Below are 13,893 nucleotides of genomic sequence, written 5' to 3'. Positions count from 1 at the left end.
TTTTGATTTATTCTGCTATTGTATTGTATACCAAGATGATAGTATTTGTTCCTTGTTGAAGTATGTATGTTGACAACAAATATTTAATGCTTTATATAATCTCCTACTAAATTTGAATAAATAGTAAATTTTGTTTATTACGTTATTAAGTATTAGAGGTTATCGATACACCGATAACTTACAGTAGAACGTGTGAAATTTTATATATAAGAAAAATTTTGATAAACGATGCAAATGTTTAATTACTAAAATATTTAATGTAATATATAATAAAAATTATGTAGATAAAATGGTTGCAAATAGAGCAGCTGATATGACTGGATCTATATACCATGAGAGACAAGTAATTATTTGATATTTTTAATTCATAATTAAACAATATATCAAAATATATGGTTATATTTTTTACAGACACACACACGCGCGCGCGCACACACACACACACACACACATATATGTTTATGATTGTTACTTTGTACATTTTATATATCTGTACATGTGATTATTATTCTTATAGGTAAAAGAGCTTTGTGCATTACATGCATTAAATAACCTATTTCAAGAAACAGTATTTAATAAACAAGAATTAGATCAAATTTGTTATAGCTTAAGTCCAGATGTATGGATTAATCCCCATAAATCATTGTTAGGACTTGGAAATTATGACATTAATGTTATTATGGCAGCATTACAACGAAGAGAACGTGAAGCAATTTGGTTTGATAAACGCAGGTTTGTTCAAATTTAATAATGGTAATGTAAATGTTATTATTTATGTACATAATTATATATATATATTTGTGGAATTTTAGAGATCTCAAATATCTATGCTTAGATAATATTGAAGGTTTCATATTAAATGTAACAACAGAGTATAAATTAGGATTCATATTACTTCCCTTGAAAAGAAGACACTGGATTGCCTTGAAGAAAATTCATGGTGCCTTTTATAATCTTGATTCAAAACTTGATTCCCCACAACTCATTGGGAAAGTTAGTTAATAATTGGTTTTTTCGTATTAATAATTTTATTATATATATATGCTTTTAATATTTATAAATATTATATATTAACCTTTTGCCAACATCATGTTTGTAGGAACATGATTTGCTTGTATATCTAAAAGACCAGATAGACAATAAAGAGAAGGAATTATTTCTTGTTGTATCAAGAGAGATAGATAGTAATCAAGGATGGTTAATAAATACATACACAAATAAAGAAGAAGTTAATACACATCATGATACTATTACATATATTGAAGATGGCTATGCAGAAATGAATTTAAAGAAAGAAGTGTCTACAGTAACGAAAGAAAATGAAAAATCACTAGATAACAAAAATTCTAGGTAATTAAAGCTTTTTTAATTTACTTAAACAATGTACTCATTGCTTCAGGCCAAAATAAATTTTAAATTAAATTGATAATAGTCCATTAATAAAGAAGTCTATGTTCAAGGTATTAAAGTAAAAAGTAAAACATTATAAATTATAAATATTATATACAAACCTTCTTGTGCAACAACAGAAAATATATACCTATTTTTATTCTATTTAAGTCACTACATCTTACATACAATCATTTGATTGAAATATGTGATTATGTTTTTAAATTTGTTCTATTTTTATAAAAATGAGAAAAATTTTAACATGATAAAAGATAAATAATGATTCAATTATAAATGTATAATATATTTCCAATTATTAATATCTGTATAAGTTTTCCTATAAATTCATTATATTAATTTTATTGTAATAAATTCATACTTATAATGCTATTATTTTTAATCAATTAATACACTATGCATTGTGCATTAATTAATGCATTAGATTTCTATATATATAAAATAAATCTATATTTATTTATTTTACAAACATTTTACTTGTAATAATGCACATTCTAAATCAAAATTTTGTAATATTAATTTTATATTTGTAACACTTGTATTTTTTTTATATTGTTTTATAAAGTACATGATTTTGTTTAATTAATATCTAGCGATGAAAATGAAATTAATTTATTCCTGTATGGATAAATAAATTATAAAATATAAGAATATAATATTATTGCACTGTTAAAGAAAATGTATATCTTAATATTTTTTTCTAAAAAGTTGAATTTTTTCGTAGTATTTGTTATTAATCATACTAGATTTATCAATTAAATAATATAAACAACTATAAAAAACAATCTTTTAAACTTTCAATATATGTATTACAATCTAAATATGATAAAAAGTAATTGGTATATAATCTATGTAATATTTTTATATTTGCTATATATTCTAACAACATACTTAAATACTTAATTATATTATCATTAATTTGTAAAAGACTATACTTTTTGTTCATTATACTGTATGTTCTACTTCTGTGACATAATCATATTTAACAAATATATTGTTTAAATAACAAATACAATATTTTTTATTATCTCATATTCCTATACTTATATATTTTATATATTATGCATAATATTTCAATTAAAACTGGTTATGATAATTTATTTTCATTTATGTTCATTATATTTATATACAGTTTAATATAATTACCATTTTATAGCAAGAGCTGTATCTGCTTTCTTTATTTCATGATACTGTGTGTGGAAATATGCTAAAGCTTTATCTGTATATTCACCTCCTAACCAATTTCTATATAAATTTTGCACTACTGAATTTTGTTCAGGATTACTCTGAGGAAGATTCCAATACTTAGATTCTAGTTTTAGTGCCAGCTCACGTGGTTGAATATTATTTAAAGGTTTAATCTGTGCTCCTCCATTAAGGCAACCTATTAATTAAATTAGAATTTATTATGAAAATATATTATTACTACTATAGTATTCTTTAAATAAAACTTACCACAGGGACATGCCATAACTTCAACATAATCATATGGACACTTTTCACGTTTTAATTTTTGTACAAGATTTTGTATATTTCTAAATCCATTAGTAATTGCAAATGTTAATAATGGTCGACCATCTTTCTGAAAAACTGCCTCTTGAAAATCAGGATTTCTAAGGTTTTTAAATTTAATTATTACGTCTGCTTCATCAAACAAATGTTTTGCAGCATAACGAAGAATAAATTCTGCATAACCCCCAGATCCTGAACCAGTATGACCATATAAATTATTTTTCAAATCTTCTATTTGTGACCCAAATGGTTTTTGAACTTCTTTTTCATTTATTTTACTTATTGTTACATTGTAATCGTTAAACATTTGTTCTAATTCAACTAAAATAAAAAACGCATTTAAATAAATATCATACATATGTGCAAAATGTTAATTACTTACTTGGAGTTATAACACAATCTACATCTCTAAATTTTCTTTCATAATTGTAAAAGTCTTTCCTAGATGCTTCCAATTTTTTATCATAACAAGGCATAACAGTTACATGATAAACTTGCTCTGGTAAAAGACCCATAGTTTCAGCTAAATAATATTTAACTAATGATCCCATAATCTGTTGAGGAGATTTTGTGACACTTATATATGGAAGTATGAAATTACCATGTGTTTTTTCAGCATAGCAAACCCAACCTATATTTATAAATATATAAACATTAAAATTAATAAGCAACATTATTTGATTTTCATATAACTATATAATATGTCACAAATATTACATCACACATCAAGATAATATACACTAATTACCTGGACATGAAGAAGACAACATGGGCAATTGATTTTTTTCACCTTCTTTAGCTGCTTTGTAACGTTCTATAAATTCTTTAGCAGATTCTAAGAGAGCAAAGTCATCAGCCACAGTCATATCTAAAACTAAATCTGCTCCTAACTGGTAAAAGTATCCAGCAAGTTTATTTAGTGCTTCTTCTGAATTAAGACTATAACGTTCTGCTACAGACAATACTGCTTGTACAGAAAGACTAACCACGATAAATGTTGAATACATACCATCTTCGTTCTATAATGCATATGTATGAACAGATAAATTTTTGGTATTTAATTAATTTATAACACATAATATAAAAATAAATATTATTTTAACAACTATTACTTGACATTGAGAGGTCTTTTCTCTAAACACTCTCATCAATTCTTCCTGACTTTGCTGTGTAACTAATACTGTTTCTGCAGATGTAATACAACCACTACAGGCTAAACAATCAGCAAGTGTTATTTCTACTTTTTGTAACTTTTCTGGTTGTCCAACCTAATAAACATATGAAATATAAATAGCTTAATTTGTAATTTTAATTTATTACTTTTACAAATAAACATAATTAATAATTTACTTCATTTAAAGCCATAGGTGTTCCGTCTTCTTCAATTTTTATTTTTGCACCAGTTTTGCTTTTTGACGTCTGAATTTCTATAGGTTTTATACATTCCTGCAAAGAAAATAACATAAAGCTTATTATAGATTATAAAATTAAAAAAGCTATAAAATTAAAAAATAATGAATGTACTTGAGAAGGAGTAATAAAATCATCTAAATTTGTAATCTGTAATGCTCCACTAAATCGAGATGTCATTTTATCTGGAAAGAGAAATATTTGAATATCGTACATTAATGAACTATCAACTAATACTCAAATTTCAGATATCTTTTAAAACAATGTCATTATTTCATATGCAATTTTAAAAGGAAAGGAAATTATACTCATTAAATGAATTATAAATTTAAAACACTCTTAGTATATTAACAATCTCATAAATTGAATTAAATCAATTTCTAATCAAATTACTTATTCAATAAACATATAATAATTATAATTAATCATGTTTGTTTTGAATATTAAAGTTTTTCAATTTAATAATTAATTTATCCAATTTTAAACTTAACCTTACTTTCAATCAACAAGAAAATATTTGAACTTTATTAATTTTGATTAAGATGATAAAGCATATTCCAGTTAAGAATTCATTTAAGTGTATTAATTTTTCGAAAATGAGCATGATTTCGTTAAAATTATTAGTTCTTCAAGTGGGAAGTTTATTAATTTACATAAAATATGTATATGAAAAAAAAATTTATCAATTATTTCTATTTCTATTTCAATAAGTAAATAAAATTATATATAATAGTAATTTCGAAACTTATGTACATATGCATAGATAATAATTGTTCATAGTTATAAATATTAATACACACAATAGAATATTACTAACATGTCATAAGCTTATCAAATTATGAATACTTTTAGTTTCATTTCTTTCCCAACCTCAATTTACAATTTCAGAATTGTTGACATATAAATTTAGAATAGAGATAGACAACTCGTTTAGACAAGAAAATACACACTATTAATAATATTCAAATTTTATGTATATATGTATATATATATAATAAATTTTACCTTTAGCAATTTAATGTTATCAGATTAAAAGGTTAGATATATAAATATATTAGAACTTTACTTAGAGCATAGCTTTATTTAAAAGTTGATAACTAAGTGAATTAAAAAAATTAGAAAATACACTTTAAAAAATTACAGAACCTAAAAAATACTTTAATGTTAATTTAAGCATGTGATAAGATGTCTTAGGACTATGAGAACTCTAAAATTGTCAATACTACTAACTCAGTAGTCAAATGGTTAGTAGCCAGACTGAATATACAGAGAGATATATATACCATTACATTTTTCCCACCACAACGAATGGACACAAGTTGCTTATGCTGGTTTAGGGGTAAGTATGCGCCTGTAAGATGGCAATATCTACATTGGCATTTAAAGAAGAAGAATAATTGATACGATTTTTATGAAACTTTCATTCAAGAATGACTGAAATGAAGAAAGATGATGTTGTTAAAATATTGCATACATATCCCCTTTGTAGAGTAAGTAAAATATAATTTATATATACTGCATCACAAAATATATCGAAAAGAAATAAATTTGGTTTATTTGATCAATAGAAGAAGTAATTATACGAAAAGTGATACTCGCATATGTCTAATGTACTTTTATTAAATTTACTATTGGATATTTATTTCAATAATATAATTTATTGTTGTTATAATCATTTCAATATTATATATTGTCACTTAGAAATGAATTTAAATAATTCAACTTATAAAAAAAAAATTTAACGAGATGATGTGTATTTAAGTTATTAATTTCTATTTATATAATTATTTTCTTCAAAATTATTTCTTTAAAAATATATTGCTTATTTTAGACATATTATTGTATTGTTATATTTACTGTGTTTGTCTTAGAAATGTGATATGTCAGATGAAATGAAACAAGAAGCGATGGAATTGTGTGTCACTGCGGCAGAAAAATATGCAGATAATTATGAAAGTGTTTCTCGAATGATTAAAGAGACAATGGATAAAAAATTCGGTGCATCTTGGCACACAGTAGTTGGTGAAGGCTATGGATTTGAAATAACTTATCAGCTTAAACATCTATTATATATGTATTGTGCTGGAAATTTAGCAATATGCATATGGAAATCAGCATAGTGATATATACAAAAATGAAAATATGAACAGATGTACAAATTGTATAATTATGATTTTTTAAAAAACTAATTTTATACGAAAAAATTTTTGTTTTAAGCAAAGCCGATATGTTGTACAAATTGATTTTTAAAAATCATTACTTACCGTGAATAAGCACATTTGCGACTTAATATTAAAACGTATTTAGGTTCATATAAAATATAGATTTAATCACATATTTATAATTTAAAAATTCTTCTCGTTATAATATATAAAAAAAAGTTTTAAAAACGAGTAATTTATAATTTTAATAGAAATAAAGAAGTATATTTCTACATACATAAAAATATAATTATTAGAGTATTAATTTAAAAAATTTTATGGATATTAGTACATTCTTCATTTTTTTTAGAATAAAACCAGAACTTAATATATTTTTAGTATTATTTAAGTAAAAAATATATCAATTGATCACTTTCTGTTTGTATCATTATAGTAATTTAGATGATTCTCAATTTTGTTATTAATAATATGTATACGCGTGTGAATTACACATATGAATGTAATTATCGGGTGTAAGCGTTCGAGATTGTGTAGACTAGAATCGCATATTAAATACATACAATTTTTATCATTTTTCATGTGATTTTATTTATTTATATAAAAGTGTTTTGTAATTGTAATATATATATATGTATGTGATATATGTTATTGTATATAATATAATATCTAAATATTTATACTGTTTCAACTCTTATGAACATATGAAATATCGTACAATTTTATGATGCAATGAGTTTATGACATACCTATTTTTAAAACATTTATTTCTATATTTAATTACACTATTATTTTATAGACATAATATATGTTATTAGATGTTCTCGTAATAGGACGTTAATTTTTATTGTAAAAAATTTACCATTTGTTCATAATCATTTATCTTTTATAGCATTCCGTAGCTACAAATCTATACAGTTTTTCTATTATTTAATTTAAAAAGTATGAAATGCTGATTCAAAAAATATGACATAATTTTCCTCTTACAGTTTCAACATTTACGCGAAGTGTTACAACTGAACGTATTTTTATATTTGATGTGTTTAATGCTTAATTTATAAGCATATAATTTACAAAAATTTGTTCATAGATTACTATTCTGTCTAGAATAGCTATTATAATGTATGCTGTAACAAATAATAAATATACTTTTAAAAAATGTATTGCTTTACTCATTTAAGAATGAAATACATATTAAATAATACATATTATACTTTTATACAAACTTCAAAATGATAATTTGATGAATACTATATATTTATATAATATGAAATGATTTTAAATTACATAAACAAAATTTATTAGATTATATAATAGTACAAATAATAATATAATAATAAAAATAATAACAATAATAACAATAAAATAATAATTGTAATAATAGTCATTATAATAACAACAATAATAATGATAATGATGACGATGACGGTGACGGTGACGGTGACGGTGACGGTGACGGTGACGGTGACGGTGACGGTGACGGTGACGGTGACGGTGACGGTGACGGTGACGGTGATAATAATAATAATAATAATAATAATAATAATAATACCTCTATATTTTTAAACTATTTACTATCAGCATTAATAATACATATGCTTTCCATTTTCCATTTCTGCAAAATGAATTCTCTAGTATTTACAACTTTTGCAGAGATTTCTACACGTGCCGCTAGATCGTACGTTCCAGGGGCTGGAAGTACAGCATGTAATTTTACAGTACTGCTCATCAGAGGTTCTACATGAGTACAGATTGCCGAGTGACAAGCATATCTATAATATGCAGAAGCTTGTGAAGAATACAATTCTGACTTTATATTTGGAAGATGAGTTTCACTAAAAAAAATATACATAATGAATTATAGTATAAGTATACAAATTTTAAAAGTTATTTTTAATAATATTTACCTACTAGTACCTATTGTATTGATTTTAATATCAATTTGTGATTCTAAATGATTCTGTATGTACATTATCACTGGAATGAAACACAGTCGATTTTGATTAAAATTATGCGTGATTTCTCTATCATGACTTAAAGAAAAAGAAATAATATTTTTTAAAAATTCTGTTTCTGATGCTTGTTCTTTGTTAGTCACAGCCAAAGAATCAAGTATGTTCCTATCTGGTCCAAAAATTTTCAAACGTCCAGCATATTCATTTGAATCAACTTGAATTTCTTTAGGATGTTTATAAGTTTTATTCAAGTATTGTATATCAAGATGATGTTGACCAATTGCTTGTCTTGTTATAATTCCGTTTTCAATTATTTTTGCTCGCCACTTAAGAATTAAAGTGGAGTTTAATGTCATAGTGGTGGATAAAGACTTCTGTTCCATATTTTGTGGTAATCGTTGGGATTGTTGTTGTATTTCAGCTACATTTTCATTTACATCTAATGATGGAATATCCTTTCTTTGTATGAAATTAATGTATGGATAATTCATATCTGATTCAATATCATTTTCCGGAGTTAAAGATACATCAGAAAACGTTGATTCGTCCACATTTTTTTTCCTTAACTTTAGTATTAAATGAAACATTTCTTGTGTCTGTATCTTAATGTTTGTAGACAAAATGGATGAACTAAATACACACCACTTATCACTTTGAAACACTACGTTAGATAACAAAATTTCATTTGTGATTACATCATTAATTTTATTTGCGTTTTTAATGCATGTTATTAAATTTAATGTAGGTGAAACATTTTTAAATAATATACTTCTTGAAGCAATTGCACTAATTTGTATAGAATCAAAAACTGTAAAATGCCAAGTATGTCTGCAAAGTCGATGTTTTATCATGCTTTTTGTGTCAATATTTTCATAGTAAAAAAGTAAATCTAAACAATGAATTCCTTTTTCATAAGGTGCTTGAATCCAAAACGGTATTATATGCGTTTCTCCAACAGTTAATATATCATTACTGGAAGATAATGGAATTTTTAATACAAGTCTATTACTCCTTTTTACCATATATCCTGAAATCATAAATAACATACTAGTAAAATATTATCTTAAATTAATTAATTTTCAATCATTAAATAAAATATATAAATTATACTTACTTTCTTGTACATTTATATGTTCATCTCCTAATGAAAAAAGTTTAGCATCTGTAGATGCCAAGTAAATATTTGACAATGGTGAATTACCCACATTTTTTAATATGACATCTATTTTCTGTATTTCACCACATATCATTTCTGGAGAAAATTTACTAAAGAAAATCTAAAAATAAATTTTTGTTAATTATATTGTGTAAGTATTGAATAATATTATATATATATTAAATACCTGCATAAAGGGAGCTTTCTCAATAATATTCATTTCTAATCTATAATCTATGCCATATATATTTGTACCTGGCTTTTCTTTAATGTTTTTTAATCTAGGCCCTCTAATTTTAAATAATCTTTTTCCAGTAATAGCTACTGTTGGATTAATAATTGGTGGATCTATTATGTGTTTTGGATTAGATAAATTATAGCTTAAACCTAATATTTTCAATTCTCCAACTTCTTTTGGTATAAGATACAACGTAATATTTTGTTTAGAAGAAGGTTGTAAAATAATTTTTTCGATTACTTCTGTTTCCACTAACTTTAAGGTCTCTGATGATTTAATTTCATTTGTAACATTTCTATTAGCAGAGGTAAATGACCATAATAAAGCTACGTTAGATAATGGCAGCGATATGCGTAATGGATTACATAATTCAATAAAAAAATGCACTGGTTCATTTAAAACTGCATTTGGTTTTATACTGTTATTACTTGTTTTTGAGTATAATGCAACTGTAGGTCTAAATATCATAGGAGCAGATCCCTGAGCTTCTGTTATTAACATTTCTTCCATTTTTGACCATTTTGCATCATCACATTCGTCAATATCAAATGAAACATGACTTGCAGGAATATTATTTTCATATGATTTAGCTATGGGGCCGTAAAATACTTTAATATCATTACTATCTATTAATGGCAAAGGCAAGATAGGAAGCTCTTGATGATTTGATAAACCTTCCTGTAACAGTAACTATAGTACATAATTAATATGATTTAGTATATAAATATCATACAATTAATAATGCTACATATACATACATTATGGATATGTAAAAATTCACGTAAAAATATAGCTTGTTGTGTAGCTGGTTGTTTACTGGAAGCATTTAATAATTTTTCAAATGCTTTAACTGCTTCACTAATTTGTTTCAATGATGCAGCCTGTCTACCAATTGTAAAATGTATATGATCTTCTGCTAATGACCAACCTCTTCCACTGTATACCTAAGAACAGATATATAAATATAGAATAAATAATTAATTTCTTTAGTATATTTTAATTAATAGTTAATTAAAAATACCTGGTATGCTTGTTGATAACATCGTAATGAATGTTTTCTTTGACCTGCTTTTGAAAATCGATGTCCAGCAAGGACAGCATGAAATGCATATTTACGCATCATTTTTGGCCCAATGAAACAGTAGGCAGCTTGTTCTAATAAAAGTGCAGAACGCAGATCCGAATCTTCACTAGTCATTCTAATTAGTTGTTTAGCAGCTTCTCCATGCAAACTTCTACCTTTTAAACACTCTGCACTGAGTAATGTTGCTCTTGTTGCAAACTGAGGCATTTTACAAGTGGTTGAATATGTTAATATTGCATCATCCATGTATTCAATGGTCTTTCTATTAGTTTCACCTTGCATAAATGCACTTAAAGCAGCCATTTCAAGAGCACCGGCATAATAAAGCCAAGCTTGATCTGCAGAAAAATCTCTCTTTGCACTATGATATGTTTGGTAAGCAAGTGAATAGTGACCAAACATAAAACATAAATCACCTAAGCGACGCAATTGTAATTCTGGAGATTCTGTTGTATAACTGAAATCCAAACAAGCTGGAACTTTATATATTTATATAGGCTATATATTACTTTTGTTATGTCTAATATCAGTAATTTGCTATTATGTAATAAGATGAAACATAAATACAACAAACATACATTACAGCATTTGATGGCATAGGTCCTGGTATTCCAGGTTTATTTGTTCCAAACCATCGTCTCGTAGCACTAAAGAGCGATCTACTGACACCTTTTTTATTTGAAATTACGTCATTTAATAAACCAATTTGTTTTTCCACATAAGGAAATAAACTTTTCAAACAAAATTCTGTAATTAATGCTCGTAATCTTTCAAGATCTTGTGTGGATAATCTAGCACCATGTTGTGTTGCTACATAACTAGGAGAATCTGCCCAAACATTTACATTTATTGGAGTATCATTAATTGATTGCCCTTTTCCATATAAAACAGAACTTCGTAACTTATCAGATGTTGGACTTAAGGGATGAATTATAACAGAAACAGCTTCTTGACCAACTTCTAAATGTGGATTTGATGATTCAGACATTTCAGAAGAAAAACTAATAGTATCATTTAAGTCTGGAGAAGCTAATATGGAGTTTTGTGAAGCTATTGGTGTTCCAACCTGACTTGTCCTAAAAAATAAAATAAAATAATAAACAAAATATTTGCTATTACTTCAGAAATTTTTGAAGGATATAATAAAAGCATACTTATCAGTATCTGTTGTAACTTCATTTGGCATAGAAGAAACACCACTAGTATCTGCAGGTGTACGAGGTGAACTATTCTGTTCACTATTCCCTGATGGTTCTGAATGCCTTAATAAAAATTGACTCCAAGGATCTGGTAAATGAGTATTGTCATCAATTTGACCTGGTGGTCTTGAATTCATTTGTAATAAGAAACAATTATTAGCACCATAAATATTCTTCATTTCTGTAAAAACTTTCTCAGCCCTATAAAAATTATAAATAATTAAATTTTATATATTTTCATGTATAAAAAATCCATGAAAATAAAGGTAAATACTTGTTTCTATCATCCTGTAAAGTATCATGTACTAAGATATAATATCTAAGCGTATTGTTATTAAACCATTTTGACAATTTTCCAGGTATATTTTGATGTAATTGTGCACCCATATTTTGTATTTTTTCTAAAGGATTGTCCTCTGCGGTAGAAACCACTATCATACAAGCAAGAAAATGTTTTGTAAATTCATGATCTGATGGGAACTGAACACTCAAAAACATTTCTCTCCATGCTTCAAACCAAGGAACTGATACTGGTATATCAAGCTCTGTTGTTCCAATTTTAATAACAGTTGTATGTTCACACATGGCTGAACTAACTGCTTCATTCAACATTTTTCTAGCAATGGTAGGTTCTGGAGGCTGTGCATTAACATCTTGTATAAAAAGACGAAGATTTCTGATGCTTACAGTATTTCCCTGTGGATCTTTAAAATGACCTACAATAATGAAAAATATATGAGCATAATTTAGTTAACTTTCCATAATAATATACATAATAAATATAAGAATTTATATAAAATTACTTAGAAATTAACATTCATTAATATATTTATAATTGTTTTATTATTTATTTATGATTTATTTCATTACAAAATATAATTTACTATATTTTATTAGCATTGTATGAAATGTCCATATTAAAAATTGATCACAATCACTTAAATATTAAAAATGTATAACAAAAACTTACATTTAAAAAAACAACAGTAGCAAAATAACATTTTTTGATTTATTATTATACAAAATTTTTAATTTGTTATAATTTGTCTATCTTAATAATGTAAATCAGTAATGGTCTTAATATAGTAATATGTAGAAAAAGTTATGAACATCTTACCTTCAGTATTTAGCTTACAAAACGGTTGTAAAAGTTCAACGAATGATAAATTATTTTTTTGACATACTGTATCGGCTGCGGTTGAACATATTGCAGCAATTTGTGGTGAAAAAGCATTACTTATAAACTCACGAGGGGTTAACTTACATTGAGCCATGATACTTGCTAAAAAATCTACAGATAATCAAGGTTATGTCTTACTAATAAGTATAATTACACGATAACAATCATTTTGAGTGCTACATTACTATCATTTATTTTCTTGCAATTAGAAATTGACAAAACCTAAACTTTAAACACATCCCAAACTAATGGTAAACATCTTTAATGAACAGCTGTTCTGTGAATATTTACCCATAGAGGATAAAAATATGGAGATGACATATACGTATCATACTATTAAACGGAAGTGTTAATAGACGGAAATTCTATACAACTTTTTCAAATTTAATTCTACAGCGACAGACATTTGTAACAGCCACTTCTAAAAATGTACAAACATTTAATTATTTCATCAAATATATTAATAAGGAAATGATAATAATTATTTACTTGCATTTATTGAAATATGTTCAATCATAGTCTCATTTCACGTTTTCAAATAATATATCTGAATAAATTTACACATAATTTAATAAGATCTATTAAATTATATA

The 13,893-nt window shown here is 25.4% G+C and overlaps 4 protein-coding genes across 9 annotated transcripts; 2 read left to right on the top strand and 2 right to left on the bottom strand.

Annotated features, from left to right (window-relative positions):
• The first annotated feature begins 280 nt into the window (after positions 1-280).
• On the top strand, positions 281-1,395 carry Josd (Josephin domain containing). Its single transcript, XM_017900122.1, has 4 exons — positions 281-343; positions 518-732; positions 813-993; positions 1,100-1,395. Exons 1-4 carry the CDS (start codon positions 290-292, stop codon positions 1,352-1,354), a joined length of 705 nt encoding a protein of 234 aa, XP_017755611.1. The 5' UTR covers positions 281-289; the 3' UTR covers positions 1,355-1,395.
• Positions 1,396-2,549: 1,154 nt separating this feature from the next.
• On the bottom strand, positions 2,550-5,675 carry LOC108547545 (probable cytosolic Fe-S cluster assembly factor CPIJ010948). 5 transcript variants are annotated; one of them, XM_017900119.1, is made up of 8 exons: positions 5,613-5,675; positions 4,444-4,514; positions 4,270-4,365; positions 4,032-4,187; positions 3,668-3,938; positions 3,302-3,550; positions 2,863-3,240; positions 2,550-2,791 (listed from the first exon to the last, which is right to left on the bottom strand). In XM_017900119.1, the coding sequence occupies exons 2-8, from the start codon at positions 4,507-4,509 to the stop codon at positions 2,550-2,552; spliced, it is 1,458 nt and encodes a 485-aa protein (XP_017755608.1). In that variant the 5' UTR covers positions 4,510-4,514; positions 5,613-5,675. The 5 variants fall into 5 exon arrangements, with proteins under 5 accessions (XP_017755608.1, XP_017755607.1, XP_017755606.1 ...); XM_017900118.1 differs by lacking the exon at positions 5,613-5,675 and adding an exon at positions 5,335-5,399; XM_017900117.1 differs by lacking the exon at positions 5,613-5,675 and adding an exon at positions 5,147-5,210.
• LOC108547548 (dynein light chain 4, axonemal) lies at positions 5,631-6,449 on the top strand. Of its 2 annotated transcripts, XM_017900123.1 has the most exons (3): positions 5,631-5,668; positions 5,759-5,819; positions 6,201-6,449. In XM_017900123.1, exons 2-3 carry the CDS (start codon positions 5,760-5,762, stop codon positions 6,447-6,449), a joined length of 309 nt encoding a protein of 102 aa, XP_017755612.1. In that variant the 5' UTR covers positions 5,631-5,668; position 5,759. The 2 variants fall into 2 exon arrangements, with proteins under 2 accessions (XP_017755612.1, XP_017755614.1); XM_017900125.1 differs by lacking the exon at positions 5,631-5,668 and having other exon boundaries at positions 5,675-5,819.
• A 1,597-nt stretch (positions 6,450-8,046) lies between these two features.
• On the bottom strand, positions 8,047-13,537 carry l(3)76BDm (trafficking protein particle complex subunit 8 homolog l(3)76BDm). The gene is made up of 10 exons (XM_017900115.1): positions 13,238-13,537; positions 12,395-12,836; positions 12,076-12,321; positions 11,500-11,997; positions 10,859-11,378; positions 10,596-10,781; positions 9,787-10,527; positions 9,558-9,720; positions 8,396-9,470; positions 8,047-8,323 (listed from the first exon to the last, which is right to left on the bottom strand). The coding sequence occupies exons 1-10, from the start codon at positions 13,392-13,394 to the stop codon at positions 8,056-8,058; spliced, it is 4,296 nt and encodes a 1,431-aa protein (XP_017755604.1). The 5' UTR covers positions 13,395-13,537; the 3' UTR covers positions 8,047-8,055.
• Between the last annotated feature and the right edge of the window lie 356 nt (positions 13,538-13,893).

Source organism: Eufriesea mexicana, unplaced genomic scaffold, assembly GCF_001483705.2.
Source record: "Eufriesea mexicana isolate 0111107269 unplaced genomic scaffold, ASM148370v2 scaffold1121, whole genome shotgun sequence".
Classification (NCBI taxonomy): domain Eukaryota; kingdom Metazoa; phylum Arthropoda; class Insecta; order Hymenoptera; family Apidae; genus Eufriesea; species Eufriesea mexicana.
This window is presented reverse-complemented; position numbering and strand designations above follow the sequence as displayed.